The sequence below is a fragment of the Eschrichtius robustus genome, chromosome 5 (genome assembly GCF_028021215.1).
Source record: "Eschrichtius robustus isolate mEscRob2 chromosome 5, mEscRob2.pri, whole genome shotgun sequence".
Classification (NCBI taxonomy): domain Eukaryota; kingdom Metazoa; phylum Chordata; class Mammalia; order Artiodactyla; family Eschrichtiidae; genus Eschrichtius; species Eschrichtius robustus.
In genome coordinates, this window is record NC_090828.1 from 34,050,502 (window position 1) to 34,075,394 (window position 24,893).

The window sequence follows — 24,893 nt, forward strand, 5'->3', positions numbered from 1 at the left end:
ACAGTGATACTCAGAGGAAATCTGAATCACTTTGATGAGAATAAAAGCCTCAGGTACCCATACAGTCCCACCTATATAGATACATAGGTGAGCAGAAACAGGTGTCCTGGAGCCTCCATTCCAGCAGGAGTCCATCCTACAACCTGGGCTTAACCTCTTTATCCTGTCACCCTGGGATAACTTTGATCTAGTCTGATGGAATTTGTACATCTACCTAGATTTAGGGAAACCTACCAAGTACGTTCACTCTACAAAAGTCTTTACATCAAAAATGGCAGTGAGGTAGTAGGGGTAACCAAGTTTTAGGATCTGATTAGACTGAGGCTTGATGGAACCCTAAGAAGTTACCAGTCTCGCCCTATTTCTTGCCTCAATCTTCCTATATGGTTGTTTGAAATCCTGACAAAGCATCGTGTTCCCCGGTTCCCACTTTTCAAAAGCCAGCCCTAGTTGATGCTTTAAACATGTGCACACAAAAGCATCCTTGTTCATAGCCCAGGAAGAGACTCGGGGGGGCGACTTACCAAAATCAGCCAGTTTGAGCTCTCCCAGGTGACTGATGAGTAAGTTCTGAGGTTTCAGGTCCCTGTGGAGAACGTGTTGGTGGTGGATGTATGCCAGGCCCCGCAAAAGTTGAAACATGAAAAGCTGGAAGGAATGAACACCTTATCTAAGCAGATTTGAGCCACTATGTGTTGATTTCTCCTCTAAATCAAAAACAGTCATCTGAAAGAATATAGTAAAAGGGTCTCTTGAGAGACGAAAAAAAAATGAAGATTTTGCATTCGAACAGGAAAAAAAGGACAAGGAAAGTCAAGTAAGTAGACCATGTCCTAAACAAAGGGATTCTGGCTTTTCCTGACATCTCATTTCTTTGATACTGAAGGAATTACCCTTCTTTAAAAATCTAAAGTGAAACTTTGAAGTTTCCTTTGGAACACTAGTTACTGATTTAGATGTGAAAGATTTAATTTTTTTCCCACTGATGAACTTGGCATATAAGATCAAAGTTGACCTGGAAATGATATTCTAACATTTACAACTGCTTAAGTTTTCCAGGCTCTCTGATATAAAACCCTTTTAAAAACAGAACACAGGGAGACCAGACTGGGAAATATATCCTTAGATGGTATTAGGAAATAAAGGAACCATTATCTTTTTAAACGAATTTTAAAAGTATTAAGTTCAAAGTGAAAACAAGGGAAATATACAGTATAGATTCAGAGGGAAAAGATACCAAAATAAATTAGACCAAAAAAAAAAAAATCAAAAGAGAATAAGGAATAAATAGTATAGAGAAGAAAAAAAGGGGGCGGGGGAAACAAAAGGAAAAATACATTCTAGGCCTAAATTTTAAAATGTTGCTTGTGGTTACAAGGCACAGAAACCAAAGACATTATTAGGTTCCCACCAAAACACAAGCTTAAGGAAAAAAAAAAAAAGAATGCTAGTATTCCAAGTGTCTTTTGCTATTTTCCAGTGCCACTGGCAACTGAGAATTCAAACACCAACATTAGTGTTTACAAAGACCTATGCCAACTGAGAACATGTGCTGGCAGTTTTGAAAAGAAAAGGCCAGCCCCAGCATTCCTGGGACACGAGCAAAATAGTAGATGCAGAGCCATGCGGATAAATCCACTTTTTCCATCACATCTTGGAAACTAGGAACTTCAGAGATGCTCGAACCTGCAATGACCTAACAATGACTTGGACACATTGGAATCAAGTTGATGAGTGCCATGGTCTGACCAAAGCAGGATCCTGGGGAGTTTACCTCCCACTGCACAGCTGTGGCTGTATGGGCTCCATGCAGTTCCCACATCAGGGTCCCCAAACCGTTTAAGAATGTTAACATTTTCTTGAGGCTCCTACTTCAAATGTTCGCTGGTTCAATGAGTCTTTCTCATCCCAATTCTTTCTCTTCCTGGTGCTTCAAACACACACACTGTATTATTCATTTTACCATTCATCCCATCACTCAGCTGCCAAAGCACAAAAGTCCCATAACAACATTTCAACCCTCCGATCGGTTATAAACATAAATATTCATGGAAAAGACAATATAAAGGACAAACTTAAATTCCAGGTAAAAGATAAGATGCCATAGTAGGTGCTTAAAAATATGTTTTTCAATGTGATAGTAGTAAGGAAAGAGGGAGATGAAGACAGGTGAGTGACAGAAGACAGAGAGATGGTGACCAGCAAGGGACAGAGACAGAAGGAAGGGAGGGAAAGGAACATGTACTGAATACCCAGGACCTTTTGTAATCCTCAAAACAACCCTGTGAGGAAGATATGCTCGTCCTCGATTTATAGATGAGAAAAACAGGGCTCAAGGAAACATTAGAAACATGTCTAGAAAGAGTCAGGGCCAGGTCTCAAATTCAGACCTGCCTGACACCATGACACTATCCTGAGAAACCAGAGAAAAGTTAGAAAATTAAAACCTGACAGGGAAGGAGAGAGTTGGCTAGCTGAGTCGGAGAGAGTTGGCTAGCTGGGTCAGAGACAGAGCTTCATAGTGGGCCAGCCTGAAATCCCTTTCATGTCCCAAGCATAGACTGTTCTCACTGATTAGTCACACCCACCCGCCACTCACCTTCTTGCTCTGTAGCTCCTTTCCTCCCTGGCTCCGCATGTCTACAAGCATTTGTAAATGGCAAAACACTGCAGTCTTAAGGTATGGGATTTCATAGCCACACTTGTCAAAACTGCAGTGTGTGCTGAGAAACCTCACCACCCACTTACTCTTTAATCCCTTACAACCTGTATTCCTCCTTTCCCACTGCCAAAACTTCACCAGTAATACGACCCAATCTGATGGTGTTTTCTCAGTCACCATCCAGATCGTGACTCTTTCCAGAGGGGTTTCCCATAGCCCAGGGGTGAGTCCTGTTTCCAACACAATGAGGCTCTTGGGAACAAAATAATTCCATTGGGCTAGTACCATCTGGGCTAGGAGTCCCACAAAAACACAATCAGATCAGTCAGCCAACTCTTCCAGGGAAGCCCGAGTCCTTCCGCTCACGAGGGAATTCCTGGGATTTGTTCTATTAGAAATCTGACACAGGCTAATCTCACTATGATTCCCATCCTGTCTTCTGTGGTCACTAAAAATATAAGCCTCTCTGACTATTCCTTTTTCCTCCCTAAAGCTCATCTCCATACTGCTCTCTGCTTCCTCTCATTTAACCCAGCATCCATCGTCCCTCTCTCCCCCAAACCTTTTCATTGTTCACTTTTCACTCCTCAATCCTGGTTTTAAAACTTCCTAAAACCCACCCTCTGATGAATTTCCTTCTGTCTCCTTTGGCTTAAATTAGACCTTGAGTTCACTGCTTCCCTACAGCATTCTCAAGTGGATGCTAGTTCTTCTACAACTTGCTCATACCTTTGATCACTGCGAGGTGGGGTACTGGGTGACTTCCCAATACTCCTTCAAAACCATTGCTTCTCCACCCTCAAGGAAAAGCCCTTGTTGTTTGGACTTTCATGCCATTGAGCCACATCTTCCTCTATCCCTCTTCTCACTGTCATCCACATGACTCCCCACCATTCTCCATCATTCACTCAAGACTTGGGCACCCGGATCCCAGATGTTGCTTCCCTAACATCAGTGCCCATGTGAACATGTCCAGCCACCCTCCACACTCCAACGATCTGCTTCTCCGACCCACTTTAGCCCCTCACTCTCCATGGTCACACACTGGGCCTTGCCATCATATGGAATTGTTTTTCCTGTGAAATGTGAAATTCATCCCCCTACAAAATGGCTTCTGCTAGGATCACTTAATTCATAATGTTTTTACTGTGGTCACCAATGTCTTTTGCTATGAAAATCCAATGGATACCTTTCACTTCTTCTCTTTGCAGCATCTGGCTTTGTTGACCGTCTTCCTTCCTGAAGCTCTCTCCCCACTTTGGTACCACAATCTCTTAATTTTTCTCCTACTTCTCTGACTGTTCTTTTTATAGGTTCCACTTTCTCTACTGATGTCTAATATATTGATATTCCTTAGGGTTCCATCCTTGACCTTCTATTATCACCTTACATGCTCCCTTAGCCATCTTATCCACTAACATTGCTTCAATTAACAACTGTATTCTGATTATTTAAAAGTCTTTAGCTCCACCTCAGATCTCTTTCCTGAACTGTTAGACCCATATAGTCTGAAGTTCACCTGGACATCCCATAATCACCTCAAGCTCAGTATGCCAAAACTTAACTCACTATATCCCTCTAAAATCTATTTTCCCATTTCTCTGTTTCAGTGAATGGCACTATCATCACTATCATTTATACTTTTAAGTATAAAAGTTAGAAAAAGCATTGCTGACTCTTCCATCTCCCATTAATTCTGGCTAAGTAATTAATTGCACATATATCCAGTTTCCTCCACCATCAATTCACATCTGAACCACCGTTGTCCTCATTAGCCTCACTGTCAAGGTTGGAACCCTAATGGACACAAGCATTTAGAGAATGACTGGAGGAAATGAGAGTATGGGGTGGGAGTAGAGAAAAAACAAGGGAAGAGTGAGGTCAGGGGACTATAACATTTCAAAAAAAAAAGTATTGCTCACCTTCCAATCTATTCACCACAGTGTCATCAGAGTGAGCTCTACAAAAAGGAAATCTGAATTTATCACCTCCTATTAAAATGATTTAATGGCTCCTCATATGGAATAGCATGGCATAGCTGGGCCCTTCATGCTCTGGCTCCTACTTACCTTTCAAGTCTCAGCTCTAACCAACCTCAACTCTGTTCATTCTAATCCAGCCTTAACTCCTGAGTTATCTTCAGTTCTTGGAATATACCATACCCTCCCTGGCATCCCAGCATTTTCACTGCTGCCTCTACTGTGGGGAACTCATCCCTAGTCCTATCTGCTTTGATTGGATAACTTCTTCCTTTGTGCTTCCATATACCCCTAATAAATTCCTCTATTTATTAGTGTATCCCTCACAAACCCACAAAGTCCTTGCTATCAAATATGATTTTCAACTTTGTGACACTCTCAACCATGCCCTCCTTGAAACTGTCTCTTGCCTTGACTTCCACAAAAATGCATTTTTCTGGATCTTCTATATTCCTAAAAGCTGCTTCCCTCTGCCCCTTGCTGTCCTGTTCCTCTTCTCACCCCCTAAAAGCAAAAGTTCTATCATCAGTTCTTTCCTCTTTGTGTTTGCTCTTTTGATTATCCACTCTCTCGTCTTTAACTACAAACTCCATGTATCAATTACCCTCAAATCTACATCTCGAGCATACACCTTCCTCCTGAGAACCAATCTCCTCTTCAGCTGCCTGCCGCTCATTTCCTTTGGCTATCCCACCTCAACGAGAAGCTCATCATGTCTAAAATAGGACTCTTCTGCCTTCTCTCTAAGTTGACTTCTTTTATTTCTGTTAATAGAGCTGTAATTCTCCAGGTCAATCACACCCCAAATCAGTCATGTTTGACCTCATCCTTTCCCTCCACAAGCCCAGTTAGTCACTATGTCCTGGCTGAACTCTTGTTTTTGTTTTTCACATTCCTTTCTATTTGTACCTTCACTATCATAGTTTATCACTTCTTACCTAGAAACTTGCTACTCAGAGTTTGGTCCTCAGCCAGCAGCATCTGTATCACCTTGGAGTATGCTAGAAACGCAAAGCTCAGGCTTCACCCTAGACTAACTGCATCAGATCCCCAGGTCATTCACCTGCTCGCTGAAGCTTGAGAAGCACTAAGCTGGCCCACATCAATAAACTCCTAACTGGAATCCCTGACTCCAGTCTCCTCTCTTTAATCCATCCCACAGACCACAATTACATAAATTTCCTTCTGATCGTGTCATTCTTTTTCAATCAAACCCGTGTAATGACTCTACTGTCTAAGGAATAAAGTCCACATCTTAGAAACTAAGGCTCTCAGCCACCTACCCAATCTATTTCCCCGGACTAATATACTCCATTTCACTAAGATAGTCTCTATTTCAGGCCAACAGGACCAGAGATGCAGTATGGCACTGGTAGAAAAGAATCTTAACCAATAATCCTTTTTAGCAATGGCAAAAGCTGGTTCTATAACTTCAGGCAAAACATTTGTCCTTTCAAACCTTGGATTCTAATTCTGCAGAAAAAGAAAGTTAGACCAACCCAGTGTTTCTAAGGCTTTTTTTTCTTCTTTTCTTTTCTTTTTTTTTTATAATCAGTCATCAATTTTATACACATCATTGTATACATGTCAATCCCAATCTCTCAATTCAGCACACCACCATCCCCACCCCACCACGGTTTTCCCCACTTGGTGTCCATATGTTTCTTCTCTACATCTGTGTCTCAACTTCTGCCCTGCAAACCGGTTCATCTGTACCATTTTTCTAGGTTCCACATACATGCGTTAATATACGATATTTGTTTTCCTCTTTCTGACTTACTTCACTCTGTATGACAGTCTCTAGATCCATCCACGTCTCAACAAATGACCCAATTTCGTTCCTTTTTATGGCTGAGTAATATTTCATTGTATATATGTACCACAACTTCTTTATCCATTCGTCTGTCGATGGGCATTTAGGTTGCTTCCATGACCTGGCTATTGTAAACAGTGCTGCAATGAACATTGGGGTGCATGTGTCTTTTTGAATTACGGTTTTCTCTGGGTATATGCCCAGTAGTGGGATTGCTGGATCATATGGTAATTCTATTTTTAGTTTTTTAAGGAACCTCCATATTGTTCTCCATAGTGGCTGTATCAATTTACATTCCCACCAACAGTGCAAGAGGGTTCCCTTTTCTCCACAGCCTCTCCAGCATTTGTTGTTTGTAGATTTTCTGATGATGCCCATTCTCACTGGTGTGAGGTGATACCTCATTGTAGTTTTGATTTGCGTTTCTCTAATAATTAGTGATGTTGAGCATCTTTTCATGTGCTTCTTGGCCATCTGTATGTCTTCTTTGGAGAAATGTCTATTTAGGTCTTCTGCCCAGTTTTGGATTGGGTTGTTTGTTTCTTTAATATTGAGCTGCATGAGCTGTTTATATATTTTGGAGATTAATCCTTTGTCCGTTGATTCATTTGCGAATATTCTCTCCCATCCTGAGGGTTGTCTTTTCATCTTGTTTATGGTTTCCTTTGCTGTGCAAAAGCTTTGAAGTTTCATTAGGTCCCATTTGTTTATTTTTGTTTTTATTTCCATTACTCTAGGAGGTGGATCAAAAAAGATCTTGCTGTGATTTATGTCAAAGAGTGTTCTGCCTATGTTTTCCTCTAAGAGTTTTACAGTGTCCGGTCTTACATTTAGGTCTCGAATCCATTTTGAGTTTATTTTTGTGTATGGTGTTAGGGAGTGTTCTAATCTCATTCTTTTACATGTAGCTGTCCAGTTTTCCCAGTACCACTTATTGAAGAGACTGTCTTTTCTCCATTGTATATCTTTGCCTCCTTTGTCATAGATTAGTTGACCATAGGTGCGTGGGTTTATCTCTGGGCTTTCTATCTTGTTCCATTGATCTATGTTTCTGTTCTTGTGCCAGTATCATATTGTCTTGATTACTGTAGCTTTGTAGTATAGTCTGAAGTCAGGGAGTCTGATTCCTCCAGCTCCGTTTTTTTCCCTCAAGACTGCTTTTGCTATTCGGGGTCTTTTGTGTCTCCATACAAATTTTAAGATGATTTGTTCTAGTTCCGTAAAAAATGCCATTGGTAATTTGATAGGGATTGCATTGAATCTGTAGGTTGCTTTGGGTAGTATAGTCATTTTCACAATATTGACTCTTCCAATCCAAGAACATGGTATATCTCTCCATCTGTTGGTGTCATCTTTAATTTCTTTCATCAGTGTCTTATAGTTTTCTGCATACAGGTCTTTTGTCTCCCTAGGTAGGTTTATTCCTAGGTATTTTACTCTTTTTGTTGCAATGGTAAATGGGAGTGTTTCCATAATTTCTCTTTCAGATTTTTCATCATTAGTGTATAGGAATGCAAGAGATTTCTGTACATTAATTTTGGATCCTGAAACTTTACCAAATTCATTGATCAGCTCTAGTAGTTTTCTGGTGGCATTTTTAGGATTCTCTATGTATAGTATCATGTCATCTGCAAACAGTGACAGTTTTACTTCTTCTTTTCCAATTTGTATTCCTTTTATTTCTTTTTCTTCTCTGATTGCCGTGGCTAGGACTTCCAAAACTATGTTGAATAATAGCGGTGAGAGTGGACATCCTTGTCTTGTTCCTGATCTTAGAGGAAATGCTTTCAGTTTTTCACTGTTGACAGTGATGTTTGCTGTGGGTTTGTCATATATGGCCTTTATTATGCTGAGGTAGGTTCCTCCTATGCCCACTTTCTGGAGAGTTTTTATCATAAATGGGTGTTGAATTTTGTCAAAAGCTTTTTCTGCATCTATTGAGATGATCATATGGTTTTTCTTCTTCAATTTGTTAATATGGTGTATCACATTGATTGATTTGCGTATATTGAAGAATCCTTGCATCCCTGGGATAAATCCCACTTGATCGTCGTGTATGATCCGTTTAATGTGTTGTTGGATTCTGTTTGCTAGTATTTTGTTGGGGATTTTTGCGTCTATATTCATCAGTGATATTGGTCTGTAATTTTCTTTTTTTGTAGTATCTTTGTCTGCTTTTGGTATCAGGGTGATGGTGGCCTCATACAATGAGTTTGGGAGTGTTCCTTCCTCTGCAATTTTTTGGAAGAGTTTGAGAAGGATGGGTGTTAGCTCTTCTCTAAATGTTTGATAGAATTCACCTGTGAAGCCATCTGGTCCTGGATTTTTGTTTGTTGGAAGATTTTTAATCACAGTTTCCATTTCATTACTTGTGATTGGTCTGTTCATATTTTCTGTTTCTTCCTGGTTCTGTCTTGGAAGGTTATACCTTCCTAAGAATTTGTCCATTTCTTCCAGGTTGCCCATTTTATTGGCAGAGTTGCTTACAGTAGTCTCTTAGGATGTTTTGTATTTCTGCAGTGTCTGTTGTAACTTCTCCTTTTTCATTTCTGATTTTATTGATTTGAGTCCTCTCCCTCTTTTTCTTGATGAGTCTGGCTAATGGTTTTTCAATTTTGTTTATCTTCTCAAAGAACCAGATTTTAGTTTTATTGATCTTTGCTATTGTTTTCTTTGTTTCTATTTCATTTATTTCTGCTCTGATCTTTATGATTTCTTTCCTTCTGCTAACTTTGGGTTTCGTTTGTTCTTCTTTCTCTAGTTCCTTTAGGTGCAATGTTAGATTGTTTACTTGAGATTTTTCTTGTTTCTTGAGGTAGGCTTGTATAGCTATAAACTTCCCTCTTAGAACTGCTTTTGCTGCATCCCATAGGTTTTGGATCGTCGTGTTTTCATTGTCATTTGTCTCTAGGTATTTTTTATTTCCTCTTTGATTTCTTCAGTGTTCTCTTGGTTATTTAGTAACGTATTGTTTAGCCTCCATGTGTTTGTGCTTTTCACGTTTTTTTCCCGTAATTCATTTCTAATCTCATAGCGTTGTGGTCAGAAAAGATGCTTGATATGATTTCAATTTTCTTAAATTTACTGAGGCTTGATTTGTGACCCAAGATGTGATCTATCCTGGAGAATGTTCTGTGCGCACTTGAGAAGAACATGTAATCTGCTGTTTTTGGACGGAATGTCCTATAAATATCAATCAAATCTATCTGGTCTATTGTGTCATTTAAAGCTTCTGTTTCCTTATTTATTTTCTGTTTGGATGATCTGTCCATTGGTGTAAGTGAGGTGTTAAAGTCCCCCACTATTATTGTGTTACTGTCGATTTCCTCTTTTATAGCTGTTAGCAGTTGCCTTATGTATTGAGGTGCTCCTATGTTGGGTGCATATATATTTATAATTGTTATATCTTCTTCTTGCATTGATCCCTTGATCATTATTCAGTGTCCTTCCTTGTCTCTTGTAACATTCTTTATTTTAAAGTCTATTTTATCTGATATGAGTATAGCTACTCCAGCTTTCTTTTGATTTCCATTTGCATGGAATATCTTTTTCCATCCCCTCACTTTCAGTCTGTATGTGTCCCTAGGTCTGAAGTGGGTCTCTTGTAGACAGCATATATATGGGTCTTGTTTTTGTATCCATTCAGCAAGGGCTTTTTTTTTTTTTATTGCATCCCCCAGTAAGAAATATGTATATTTCCCGTTTTCACACTTATACATAGATAGACGCACAGCTTCAAATGGAAAAAAAGTTGCACAAAATAATACTTATTCTTACTAAATGTAATATACTGTAATATTTTCTATTCTTTTCTCATCCATTCCATTTCATTTTTTTAAATGCTGGTTGCTAATCACCAACTGATTTCACAGCCCTCTAGTGGGTCAGAACCTGAAGAGTGAAAAACACTGTGGTCCCTTCAACACTAACAGCCTGTGGGTCTGGGCTCCTCTTACTTGAACGCACCCTCTACTTCCCTGCTCTGTACCTTTGCTGAAAACATTCCTTCTTCCTCTAACGTCTTCCCCTATTCCAGCCTCTTGAAATGGATTGCAACTTTAAAGGTCTGGCTTATTAAAACCTCTTAAAATGAGAAGATATCTTTTACTTCTCTGCATGTCTACAACGTTAGGTCTTATTTCTTACTTGGTGTTATTCACAAATGTCCTGTAATAGTATTGGTGTGTATGTCTTATCTCCTGTTTTTGGCTCTATGTCCCTTGAGGAATTATGTTTTCTATGTCTTTCTATTTTGCTAAGCACTTAGCACAGTGCTTGGAATGAGAGTCACTCAAGCCTGAAAATGTTCTATCTTTCTCACCGTTACTCTTTCTCCAACTGTTCTTCTATTTAATCAAACCTCTAGTTCCTTGACTCTTCTGCCCTCTCCCTAGCTATCAGCAACCTGCCTATCTTCACTTCCTTCCCTCAGATTGGACTCAGTTTAGAAGCCTCTGACCATCCCTTTAACCTCTCTCTTGACATTGCCAAATATCTTGCCCACTTGCCTTTTCCTCTCACATGTCTGGCAAATCCCCAATTCTCAATCAGTCCAACTATCTACTTTCTCTGCTCCTCTATTTGAACTTCTAAGCACTGCCAGAAAGAAAGAAAGTAGAAAGAAAGAAAGAAAGAAAGAAAGAAAGAAAGAAAGAAAGAAAGAAAGAAAGAAAGAAAGAAAGAAAGAAATCTCATGATCATGCAGATAATTTAATGGATTTCATCCTCACCAGAGTCTTTAACACACTACTAGACATTCCTTCTTGGTTTCCCGAGTTAGTTTTCTATTTCATTTTCCTCTAACTATTTTAAAAGGTTTTCACTCTTTTCAAACCCCTGTCTTCAAACCTTCCTTTCCCCCTTGCCTCCACGACGGGATTAGGTTCCCTTACTGTGAGTCCTCATAGTATTCCTAGTTAACATGGTCATAGCCCTTATAACTTTGCTTCTCACTACCTATTTAAGTCCATATATCCTACTGGGCTTTAGCTCATTGAAAATAAGAAACACAACTTATTCATTATTGAAACCTCAGGATTTAACATGGCACTAAGTAGTCAATAAATATTTCCTGAATGAATGAATTAATAAACACATAAATATTAGTTAAATGAATGAGTACATCATATACAAATCGCATATGGTTATGTTAAGGGCCAATCAATTAATTAATGCCAATAAAACCTTAGGGAATGAAAAGTATGAAATACAAATGCTTTCTAAAATTTATAACAGATGTAGAATTACAGCTAGTTAAGAGTTTATTATCATTTCTATTCCAAGGACTGGAAAAATGGAAGTTGGTCCCACATATAATCGGATCTGATAGAACAGGCAAAAGGATAACTGATAAAGATCCAACAAAGGTAGTTTGTTTGCTAGTTGTAGTGGGGAACTATAGGTACAACACAAACTTTATCACAGACCACAGTAGTCTGCTATGAAGAAAGTATTTATTTTATGATGGCCTAACTTCACCTTTTTTCTTGTAATGCAATTCTTTTTCATTGGTTCGTACTTCTAAAGACACATTTGCATGATGACAATGACTGACAGGGTTAGGCTGCCCAGAAAATAGCCAGACATTGCTCCATATCTTGAGGCAAATCTTTTTTTTTACGTTCCCCTAGAATAGCAATGATATCCATCTTCTTATTAGTATCATGGAACTTCAGTTTGTGATGGCAGTCTGTTTCAAGATTCCTCTGCTGTGGGCAAGCCAGAGGAGAGTCCCGACCCTCAAAGTACTCACCCTGACATTGTGAGGATGAAGCCCTCCTGGATGCTGAGACATATACTGAGCCAGGTCTGTGTGCTACACAAAATGGTGGAGAGAGTGACATTAGCAGTGCTTGGTCAGTCTCACAAAGCAGACCACAGACTTGACTCTCAAAGGTATTACAAAGTTCAGAATTTTTGAGAATAAGGTGCAAAAGGTACACAACCAGGTTTTCTGAGACACCACTGTTAAAGTCAAACACAGTGTGCCTTCCCAACTTGGCTGCTCTTAGAAGGAAGCCTGTTTCTCGGCACAAGAGAGGCTCATTTTAAATGACTGCCCCTGAACACGATGACATGGGGATTTTGTACTCTTCAGTGTCCTTGGAGGCAAGTCAGGTACACATGCCTTATGATTCCTTTCTGCTAATATTTGAAGAGTTTTTTCTTTCAGAAATACAAAATGATATATTCTTTAGTAAGCTTGTATACAATTTTTTAAAACCTTGTGGTTTATGTCTTTATTGTCAATGAAAAAATGTTGGGTTCTGCTCAGATAGTGATTAAAAATAGATTAAAAAAATAAGTGCAAAAGTTTTATTTAGGAGGCAGACTCAAAGTGTTTATTATTGCTGGTGAGGGGGGAAAAAGGCAGCAAATACAGCGGGTAAAGGAGCAGGACTAAAGAATGAGCATAAGAACAATAGGCTCCACTAATCACAATAATGAAAATTTCCATGACACTTTCCACATTGTAATGAAAGTTTTATCATGCCATAAAATATTAACAGATTCATTATACAAGCACCAGGCTTTTTCCTTATGCTTTATAAAATGCTGGGGCAACTCACCATGTATTCAAAAACGAATGTCAGTGTCTCTTTGGTGTGGATAATGTCATGGAGCAGCACAATATTGGCATGTTTCAAACCCTTCAGGAGAGAAGCTAGAAAAATTAAACAAAATTTTAATTCAATCACTGATCATGAAAGTACTGCTTTAAAAATGTCAAGCACTATTTATTTTTTAAACATTTCAAATCAACCATTCTGGTTTTTTAATGTTGGGAAAAAAATCTCTTGTTGTGAAATAATATTTAAAGCTATAAAACAATCTTCATTATTTATTAAATGGTGAATCATTGCATTTACATAACTTATTTTTCTTACAGGCTAAAGCAGTTGCAAAAAATATGTTTCCATTTACCCAATCAATTTCATCAAAGCACTCAGAGCACTTTGCAAATGCCTTCCTCTGGGAAGCTTATCATCTCTGCTTCAGAGCTACAGGAGAGGAAGCCTGGAGAGATAAAGGCCATTGGAGGAGCAGGAAAAGGAGTGCTGTGCCTTCTAGAGCAGGACTTTGCAACATGTGACCATCCTCTAAAATTCAAAGTCCCACAGGGGGTCAGCAGGGCCTGTAGATATGACTGATGGAAGGCAGGGATAAGAACATGGGATGAAGGATTGCTGAATCATAATATAGAGAGTGGATGGGATTTCTTAACAGGAGAATTGAAAACCTGTGGAAAGGAGGAAATTCACACTTAAAAAGAGGAGAGGGCCAAACTTGGGGAGCCTGGATGAGTGGGAAGGGCTGAGGACTGTCTCTTGCATCTTCAATAACAGGTTATTATTAGGTCACTAAAGGCAGCTCTAAAGGGGAGAAGTCACCATAAAAGGCCAGTGAGTGGCTGGGAGAGGGTTTGAAAGGATGACTCTGGGGGCTCCAGAGATAGGAAGACCTTCAGGAGGGTGGAGACCAGAAAAGGCACAATAAGGAGATGGTGAGTCTCAGCTCAGGGATCCCTGCATGAAGAAATGGTGTCTTTAAGACTTAAAGGAAAGGAAAAGTGAAGTGTAAAAACTCAAATCAATGTTCTGCAGGGTCTGCCTGCATATCATGAATCTCTTCCGCCTACTCTCTCCCAGAATTCCATAAGATTAAAAACAAACTAACTCAAATACTCAAATTTTTACAATTACTTCCTTCAGGAATCTTATCCTGTTGTAATGATCCTGTTGTTTTACGTCCTGGCAGCCATTCTCCTTTCTAGTGGGGACACCTCTATTTTACTCTGGGGAACCAACCCTCTCCTTACTCAGCCCATGCTATTCTGATGGGGCTGATACCACCCTTACCTAAGATTGGGCATGTGACCTAGGTCTGGCCAATCAGAGCACAACATCCCCCAGCCACAGGGATTGGTTCAGAGACAGGCACAAAATCCAAGCCTCAAGAGAGCTCTAACTTTGCTTGTGCCATTAGGAAAGACATGCTTTCTTTTCCACTGTAAGGGCTGAGTTTGTAGGATTTAACTGGGAGCTGCTGTGGCCAGATTACCAACGCCTGGGACTAAACCTAAGGCAGAGAAAAACAGTGTTGGGTGATGGACAGATTCCTGGTGACGTCCTTTGCACCCGGCAAGCCTGTAGTTATCAGATCTGTGAGCCAGTGAATTTCCTTCTTTACCTCAGTTTGAGCTGGGAACCTTACCATCATAGGAGCCCTACTGCACCTGCTAACCCTACTCTGCTTGAATGACTAATGTTCTAACTTATAGTTTTTCCCCCCTGAATTCTTATGTGCTAAATTTATTATTTCACTTTTACAAGTACATTGCTTTGTAAACGTAGTAAATTGTTTCACAGGCATCTGTTTACTGTCCCTAGTCCCAGACCAAAGACTACAAGGAAATGGAACAACTTTCCCTCTCTTTCGGGTGCTGCCACATTACCTGGTACAATGCTCAGCCAAGAGTAAGCACTTGATTTTTTCAAATATATTTACTGGGTGTCTTAATGGAGAACTGACTGTAGAGCCACAGGCCTAATGCGAATCCTGGCCTTGTCACTTTCTACCCGAGCGAGCTCAGGAAAGAATCCCAACCCAAGTCTCCATTCACTCCTTGTGAAAAGGAGATAATGCATTTCCTGACCTGACTTCACAGGGTTGACATGTGGATGGAATCAGATCCCATGCATTAATATAAAGCATCACCCCTGCTGCAAATTAGAATATCCCAGCCATCAGCTTCTAAGCCTCCCTATCACTTTGAACCCCTCTAAACCTCCACTCCCAGATTAACATCTTAAAATTTTGCTTATGTCATGTTTCTGCTAGAGTTTTCAACACCATCCATATCTACAACACTGACTTCGGACAATCAGTTGAGAATGCTTGTATTTTATGTATATTTTTATTTATAAATTATGTTCATGAACTTCTCTCTCTCTTTCTTTCTCTCTCTCCCCCTCCCTCCCTCCCTCTCTCTCATCTCTCTCCACACACACACACACACACACACACACACACACACTACAAAGCATATAACAAAATTAGATTTTAAAAGGATATGGTAAAGCTGAAATTGCTAAGAATATTATTGACATTTTAATTTTATTTTAATACAATTTTAGTCTTGCTTAAATATGATATTATTAAAACTCCTGATGCTTATTTTTAACCATGATGGTATGTTTTGTTAATCACAATGGCCTCACACTGTCATTTGGTAAAAAGCTCAAGGAACAATATCTACTTAGGATGAGGCTCACTGCTAATGACAACATTGGGTATAAATCTTTACTTCATATAGTTTTCTCGATCATTTGTTTTATAGGAGTAGGAAAAGTGTCACTTTTGCCATTTCTCTGTTGTTCTCTTACATTTGCATTATTAGTCTTATCTTCACAATTTTTCAGAAATCTTTTGAAGCCATTAATCCACATGATGAGGATTCCCCACTCTAGTAAGTACTCCTCTCAACACTTTCTCACACCCTCATCCAAAACATCAGCAAATCTTCTGGCAATACCTTCAAAACATGTCCAGAGTTCCTCCCTTCTTACCATCTCCTCTGCTCCCATCCAGGGCCAGGCCACCATCATATGGTGCCTGAATTACTGCAAATGTCTCCTAACTAGTCTCCCTGCTTCCTCCCTTCCTTCTGACAGTCTCTTCTCCACAGAACCCAGCCACTGTGACCCTTCTCAAATGGAAGTCAGGACATGTCCTCCTGGCTCCAAACCCTCCCGTGGTGTCTCATCTCACTCAGAGTGAGATGGAAGGGACATACAACGTCTGTCCACCCTCGGTACTGCCCTGCCCTCCTCTCCTCACTCCATCCTCATTCACTTGGCTCTGGCCACTGTGGACATCCAAGGCTGTTCCTTGGATGCTTCCAAACACATTTACACCCCAGGTCTTACACTTGCCCTTGTACCTGCCAGTAACCTTCTTGTCTCAGCTCAGCATGCTTCTTTCCTCGCTTCCTTCAGGTCTCCGCTCATATTATATATATAAGTCCGAGCCCCCGCCCCTGACCCACCCTCAGGTATCCTCTATCCCTGTGCCCTGCTGTATCCTTCTCCAGAGCACTTATCACCCCTGACAAATATGTCAAATATGTTTGTTGTCTGTCTCCACCTTTCAGAATATAAACTCCAATGAGAGCAGGCACTTTTGTCTATTTTGCTTATTGCTGTATTGGCAGTGGCTACAACAACGTCTGGGATATTATAAGCACTCGGTAAATATTTGCTATTGAATTAGTGGTCACTAATTACCTAATATTTCTATACATACTATTGATTGGCATAGAGTGTTTCTGTTGAAGATGCTTTTATTCCATGTTTATTTTAGTTATAAATGTCGTGTGTGTTATGGCATGTCTACTACTGCTTTTTTTTTTTTAACACCCCAGAACCACTGAAATACTTATACAGAAACTGTGACTTTTGATGAGTAATAATAGGGAATTTACGTGAAAGAGTAGATGATGTTTAAAGCAGTTTTCTCATGATATGGGTATATTGTTTGGTCCATCCACCAGAGATATATAAGATGCCTACCACCTCAGATGTGTGGGTCTTAAACCCAGGAAGGAAAGGTCTTTTCTTCTAATTTCAAGGCTACCTCGTAAACTTCACAGCAGAATATGGTGTGTTCTACAGGATAATTAGCTGAGGGATGCAAAAGCCAACTGAGAAGAGGAAAAATACTAAAATCAGAGCATTCTGATTCCTGTAAAATTATTGTTTTTATAATTCACATAGTCTAGATATACTTATTTTTGTTCTTCTTCAAAGTAAAGACACAAAGATAAACAAGGGAGTCTTTAAAGCTCCAGAAAAATGGAATCACAATAGAATTACTTTAAGTGCTTCTAAAATAATTTTATAATGGTGATGATGGCTAACACTCATTGAGCATTTACCACATGCCAGGCACTGGTCTAAGAATTTTACATATACTAACTTGGTATGATCATGAGAACACTCAGAAAGCCAAAGAGGGGCTTCCCTGGTGGCGCAGTGGTTGAGAATCTGCCTGCCAATGCAGGGGACATGGGTTCGAGCCCTGGTCTGGGAAGATCCCACATGCCACGGAGCAACTAGGCCCGTGAGCCACAACTACTGAGCCTGTGCATCCGGAGCTTGTGCTCCGCAACAAGAGAGGCCGCGACAGTGAGAGGCCCGCGCACCGCGATGAAGAGTGGCCCCCGCTTGCCAAAACTAGAGAAAGCCCTTGCACAGAAATGAAGACCCAACACAGCCAAAAATAAATAAATAAATAAATAAATAATAAAAATAAAGGAATTCCTTAAAAAAAAAAAAAGAAAGCCAAAGAGAAAACCTGAAGAAAACAACATAATCCCAAAATCAGAAAAAATGACCCATGATGAAACGTTAGTCAGCTCATTTAAAAAATGTAAAGTATTTCTTTCTTTAAGTGTCCCAAAAGGTGTTTAATATGACCAACTAAATACCAATGAAATTCCAGCTAATGAAATTTAACCTGATTCTCACATATGTAAGAGAGAAATAATTTAGAAAAAAATTATCATTTTCATCTTGCAATGATATAAGAATATTTAATTTCTTTGTTTTGTTAATTTCACTGGGGTTTGTGGTTTAGTGAAGTTTTAGAAAAATTGAAGCTTTGCAAGTGAAATGGGTCAGGATGTTTGATGTTACTCTCTGTTCTACTTTAGAAGAAAATGTAAAGATGACAATGACAAAGAACAAGGCTGATTCTCAAAGTCCTGGGGCACAGCTATATAGAGTGAGTGCCTGGTAGTCAAAGCCCTCCTAGGCTCTGAACTCCTTGAGCACCTAGCATACGCCTGGCTTGTGGTGCTCAGTAAGTGCTTGTGAATTAATGAAGACCGGACAGTTGTCATGAGTTTATGTAGGAGTCAATAATGGAGCCAATTCTCAGGCCCAACCCACACTGGGCATTGAATTGAAAAGAATTTGTAGTTCCTGATGCCATGTTTTCTCTGGCCTGAGTGTCACACATCAAGTCAATGAGCTGAATCATGCATTCCAAGAAATCACCTACATAAATTTAGAAAAATATGAAGACGAATGTTAGACAATAGTTATCATCTGACTTCTTTGGAATTGTTATCCCAATCACACGGCATTATTTTGTTTTATAAAAATACAACTATGGGGGCTTCCCTGGTGGTGCAGTGGTTGAGAGTCTGCCTGCCGGTGCAGGGGGCGCGGGTTTGAGCCCTGGTCTGGGAGGATCCCACGTGCCGCGGAGCGGCTAGGCCCGTGAGCCACAATTGCTGAGCCTGCGCGTCTGGAGCCTGTGCTTCGCAACAGGAGAGGCCGCGATGGTGAGAGGCCTGCGCACCGCGATGAAGAGTGGCCCCCGCTTGCCACAGCTGGAGAGAGCCCTCGCACAGAAACGAAGACCCAACACAGCCAAAAAAAAAAAAAAATACAACTATGCACATATAAATGTGTTATGTCCCTGACGTGATTTGATTGCATTTAACGGAGGACTTCTTGACAAACAGGCCTATCGTAATCTATATGTGGTAACCAGCAACTCAGTGCTTGTAATTGCTATCCTCGACCTCACTGTATGACCTCACAGAGGTGCCTCTTTCTATTTTTGGCTCAGTTTTCTCATATATGGACTGGGAATAATTACTTTGTAATGTTTTCTACTAGAGAATGATCTTAAAAGATTCTCAGCTGAAACAGTTTTCTAACTTAAAGACTTGTAATTACAGTGCTGTAGAGTGGATGAAAGAATCAGAATTGACAAATATACAATATTGTATGTTATTTTCTTTAAAATGTCCCTCCTGTATTTTGCTTAACACTTATACAAAATGTATCATAAAAATAGATTTCTATTTCTATTTTAACTGTTGCAAAAGGAAAAATGCTTGAGTTAAGGATTTCTAAATTTATCATAATAAAGTAGAAAGGATATTTTGAATATAATAGAATGGATTTGAATAAGTAATGACTCTGATTACTAGCTCTGTGACCTCAGATGTGTTACCTAACCTCTCTGAAGTTCATATTCCTTCATCACTATGACAAAAATAACACTTTACCAACTAGAGTTGATGTAAAGTTTCAAAAAAAGATTGAGTTGGGGGGAAGATTATGTCATGTGCCTAGCCTTCAGAAAAGATTAGTTCTATGATTGCTTCCTCACTAATGCTGCTAACAGGCTGAAAGTCCTGGAAGTTCTTTTTAAACCAAGTTTCTATTTTTATAGAAACATATTTAAAATAATGCACATTATTAAGACATTTATACATAAGTTAATAAAACTAGGGAACTTGTTCTTATATAAAAACTTTTAATATTTGTCTGTTCAAATGAAAGTGTTATCTCCTAGTTGCAAAAATAAACATTTAAAATATAATTATGGGGGGCAGAGTCAGGATGGCAGCATGGGAAGACATGGAGTTCGTGTCTCCCCACAACTAGGGAGCCTGCCAGATGCTGGTGGGGGACCTCGATGCCCAAGGAGATGGGAGGAACCCTCAAGCAAACTGGTAGGACATGGGGGAACCGAGAAGGGAGGAGAAGTGGGGGCCAGACAGGACTGGCGCCCCTGACGGGTGGCTGGAAGCGGGGAGGGGTTCCCACGCCTGGAGGGACCCTCGGGATCTTGGATCAGGGTGGGGAGTGTGATGAGCATTTCCCCTGCCCAAAAGGCCTGGGAGCCTGCCTGGCTCTCAGGCCAGGTCCTATGCTCTCAGAGGCCCCCTCCAGGCCACAGTGGTCCTGGGGGCATAGGAGGGAGGGCAGGGGAGAACAGGAGAGGCAGGTGGGAGGGGCCCTCCAGGACCAGAGGAGCAGGAGAGGAGCAGAGGGTGCTTGCCCCATCCACTCGGGCCCAGGAAGCCTGCTGGGCTCCCAGGCCGGGTCCCCCACACTCTGAGACCAGAGGCACGCCTGGGCCCCTTCTGTTGAGCCTAAGCCTCACCTCTGCCCCCGCCCCGCAGGGCCTTTTCCAGCCCTTTGGGTCCTAAGCATAGGCCCTGCCCACTGCCCAAACCCCGCCCCTGCCTAGGCCTCGTCCTCCACAGCCAAGGCCTTTTCCACCTTTTTTTTTTTCTTTTTTCCTACTCCTCTTTTTTACAATTGTGGTTCTGTTTTACCTTCATCTATATTTTTATTTTTATATTCTTTCTAACATATCTGTTAGTTTCCTAGTCTAAGTTTATTCTTTACTCTTTGTTATTGTTCTCCTTTTTTCTGTTTTTTCTTTTCTTTTTTCTTTTTTTTTTTTGTCACCCCATGCGGCTTGCGGGGTCTTGGTTCACAAGCTTCAGTCAGGCCAAAGCTCCTGCAGAGCTCCGAGGAGCTCCGAGTCCAAACTACTGGACTAACAGAGAACCTCAGACCCCAGGGAATATTCATCGGAGTGAGGTCTCCCGGAGGTCCTCATCTCAGCACCAAGACCCAGCTCTACCCAACAGCCTACAAACTCCAGTGTTGGAAGCCTCAGGCCAAACAACCAGTAAGACAGGAACACAATCCCACCCAACAACAACAACAACAAAAAGACAGAAAAAAAATACGTCACAGGTGAAGGAGCAAGGTAAAAACCTACAAGACCAAATAAATGAAGAGGAAATAGGCAATCTACCTGAAAAAGAATCCAGAGTAATGATAGTAAAGATGATCCAGAATCTTGGGAATAGAATGGAGTCACAGATTGAGAAAATACAAGAAATGTTTAACAAAGATCTAGAAGAACTAAAGAACAAACAAACAGAGACGAACAATACAATAACTGAAATGAAAAATACACTAGAAGGAATCAATAACAGAATAACTGAGGCAGAAGAACGAATAAGTGAGCTGGAAGACAGAATGGTGGAAACAACTGCCGAGGAGCAGGATAAAGAAAAAAGAATGAAAGGAATTGAAGACAATCCCAGAGACCTCTGGGAAAACACTAAATGCACCAACATTCAAATTATAGGGGTCCCAGAGAAAAATAAAGGATCTGAGAAAATATTTGAAGAGATTATGGAAAAGTTCCCTAACATGGGAAAGGAAATAGTCACCCAAGTCCAGGAAGCACAGAGAGTCCCATACAGGATAAACCCTAGGAGAAACACACCAAGACACATATTAATCAAACTATCAAAAATTAAATTCAACAAAAAAATATTAAAAGAAGCAAGGGTAAAACAACAAATAACATACAAAGGAATCCCCATAAGGTTATCAGCTGATTTTTCAGCAGAAACTCTGCAGGCCAGAAGGGCGTGGCAGGATATACTTAAAGTGATGAAAGAGAAAAATGAACAATCAAGATTACTCTACCCAGCAAGGATCTCATTCAGATTCGAAGGAGAAATCAAAAGCTTTTCAGACAAGCAAAAGCTCAGAGAATTCAGCACCACCAAACCAGCTTTACAACAAATGCTAAAGGAACTTCTCTAGGGGGGAAACACAAGAGAAGAAAAAGACCCACAAAAACAAACCCAAAACAATTAAGAAAATGGCAATAGGAACGCACATATCAAAAATGACGTTGAATGTAAATGGATTAAATGCCCCAACCAAAAGACACAGGCTGGCTGAATGGATACAAAAACAAGACCCATATATACGCTGTCTACAAGAGACCCACTTCAGACCTAGGGACACATACAGACTGAAAGTGAAGGGACGGAAAAATATATTCCATGCAAATGGAAATCAAAAGAAAGCTGGAGCAGCAATACTCATATCAGATAAAATAGACTTTAAAATAAAGACTGTTACAAGAGATAAGGAAGGACTCTACATAACAATCAAGGGATCAATCCAAGAAGAAAATATAATAAATATAAATGTTTATTCACCCAACATAGGAGCACCTCAATAAATAAGGCAAATGCTAACAACCATGAAAGGGGAAACACAATAATAGTAGGGGACTTTAACACCCCACTTACACCAGTGGACAGGTCATCAAACCAGAAAATAAATAAGGAAACACAAGCTTCAAATGACACAATAGACCAGATAGATTTAATTGATATTTATAGAACATTCCACCTGAAAGTGGCAGAACACACTTTCTTCTCAAGTGCACATGGAATATTTTCCAGGAGAGATCACATCTTGGGTCACAAATCAAGCCATGGAAAATTTAAGAAAACTGAAATCATATCAAGCACCTTTTCTGACCACAATGCTATGAGGTTGGAAATCAATTACAGGAAAAAAAACTGTAAAAAACACAAATACATGGAGGCTAAACAGTGCACTACTAAATAACCAGAGATCACTGAGGAAATAAAAGAAGAAATTAAAAAATACATAGAAACAAATGACAACGAAAACACAACGACCCAAAACCTATGGGACACAGTAAAAGCAGTTCTAAGAGGGAAGTTTATAGCAATTCAATCCTACCTTAGAAACAAGAAAAATCTCAAATAAACAATCTAACCCTACACCTAAAGCAACTAAAGAAAGAAGAACAAAGAAAACCCAAAGTCAGTAGAAGGAAAGAAATCATAAATATCAGAGCAGAAATAAATGAAATAGAAACAAAGAAAACAATAGCAAAGATCAATAAAACTAAAAGTTGGTTGAGAAGACAAACAAAATTGATAAACCCTTAGCCAGACTAATCAAGAATAAACGGGAGATGACGCATATCAATAAAATTAGAAATGAAACAGGAGAAATCACAACTGACACCACAGAAATACAAAGGATTATAAGAGACTACTACAAACAACTATATGCCAATAAAATGGACAACCACAAAGAAATGGACAAATTCTTGGAAAGGTACAATTTTCCAAGACTGAACCAGGAAGAATTATAAAATATAAACAGACCTATCGCAAATAATGAAATTGAAACTGTAATTAAAAATCTTCCAACAAACAAAAGTCCAGGACCAGATGGCTTCACAGGCAAATTCTATCAGACATTTAGAGAAGAGCTAACACCGATCCTTCTCAAACTCTTCCAAAAAATTGCAGATGGAGGAACACTCCCAAATTCGTTCTATGAAGCCACCATCACCCTGATACCAAAACCAGAAAAAGATATCACACAAAAAAAGAAAATTATAGACCAATATCACTGATGAACATAGATGCAAAAATCCTCAACAAAATACTAGCAAACAGAATCCAACAACATATTAAAATGATCATACACCATGATCAAGTGGGATTTATCCCAGGAATGCAAGGATTCTTCAATATACGCAAATCAATGTGATACACCATATTAGCAAATTAAGGAATAAAAACCATATGATCATCTCAATAGATGCAGAAAAAGCTTTTGACAAAATTCTACACCAATTTATGATAAAAACTCTCCAGAAAGTGGGCATAGAGGGAAACTACCTCAACATAACAAAGGCCATATATGACAAACCCACAGAAAACATCATTCTCAATGGTGAAAAACTGAAAGCATTTCCCCTAAGATCAGGAACAAGACAAGAATGTCCACTCTCGCCACTATTATTCAACATAGTTTTGGAAGTCCTAGCCATGGCAATCAGAGAAGAAAAAGAAATAAAAGGAATGCAAATTGGAAAAGAAGAAGTAAAACTGTCACTGTTTGCAGATGACATGAAACTATACATAGAAAATCCTAAAGATGCCACCAGAAAACTACTAGAACTAATCAATGAATTTGGTAACATTGCAGGATACAAAATTAATGCACAGAAATCTCTGGCATTCCTATACACTAACAACGAAAAATCAGAAAGAGAAATTAAGGAAACAATCCCATTTACCATCACAACAAAAAGAATAAAATACCTAGGAATAAACCTAACTAAGGAGGCGAAAGACTTGTACTCAGAAAACTATAAAACACTAACTAAGGGGCGAAAGACTTGTACTCAGAAAACTATCAAAGATGATATAAACAGTTGGAGAAATATACAGTGTTCTTGGATTGGAAGAATCAATATTGTGAAAATGACTATACTACCCAAAGCAATCTACAGATTCAATGCAATCCCTATCAAACTACCAATGGCATTCGTCACAGAATTAGAACAAAAAATTTTACAATTTGTATGGAAGCACAAAAGACTGCAAATAGCAAAAGCAATCTTGAGAGAAAAAAAAAACGGAGCTGGAGGAATCAGGCTCACCAACTTCAAATTATACTACAAAGCTACAGTAATCAAGATACTATGGTACTGGCACAAAGACAGAAATATAGATCAATGGTACAGGAGAGAAAGCCCAGAGATAAACCCACGCACATACGGTCACTTAATTTAAGACAAAGGAGGCAAGAACAGACAATGGAGAAAAGACAGCCTCTTCAGTAAGTGGTGCTGGGAAAACTGGACAGTTACATGTAAAAGAATGAAATTAGAACACTCCCTAACACCATACACAAAAATAAACTCAAAATGGATTAAAGACCTAAATGTAAGACCGGACACTATAAAACTCTTAGAG

General features: G+C 39.6%; 1 protein-coding gene across 2 annotated transcripts in view; it reads right to left on the reverse strand.

Annotated features, from left to right (window-relative positions):
* The window catches only part of CDK15 (cyclin dependent kinase 15), an 89,489-nt gene that overhangs the window by 53,148 nt on the left and 11,448 nt on the right, over nucleotides 1-24,893 (reverse strand). For both annotated transcript variants that reach the window (XM_068543825.1, XM_068543824.1), the window contains exons 5-7: nucleotides 13,024-13,118; nucleotides 12,207-12,269; nucleotides 525-648 (exon numbers count right to left, since the gene is read on the reverse strand). In XM_068543825.1, coding sequence (XP_068399926.1) covers nucleotides 525-648; nucleotides 12,207-12,269; nucleotides 13,024-13,118 — 282 coding nt within the window. The remainder of the gene's footprint in view (nucleotides 1-524; nucleotides 649-12,206; nucleotides 12,270-13,023; nucleotides 13,119-24,893) is intronic.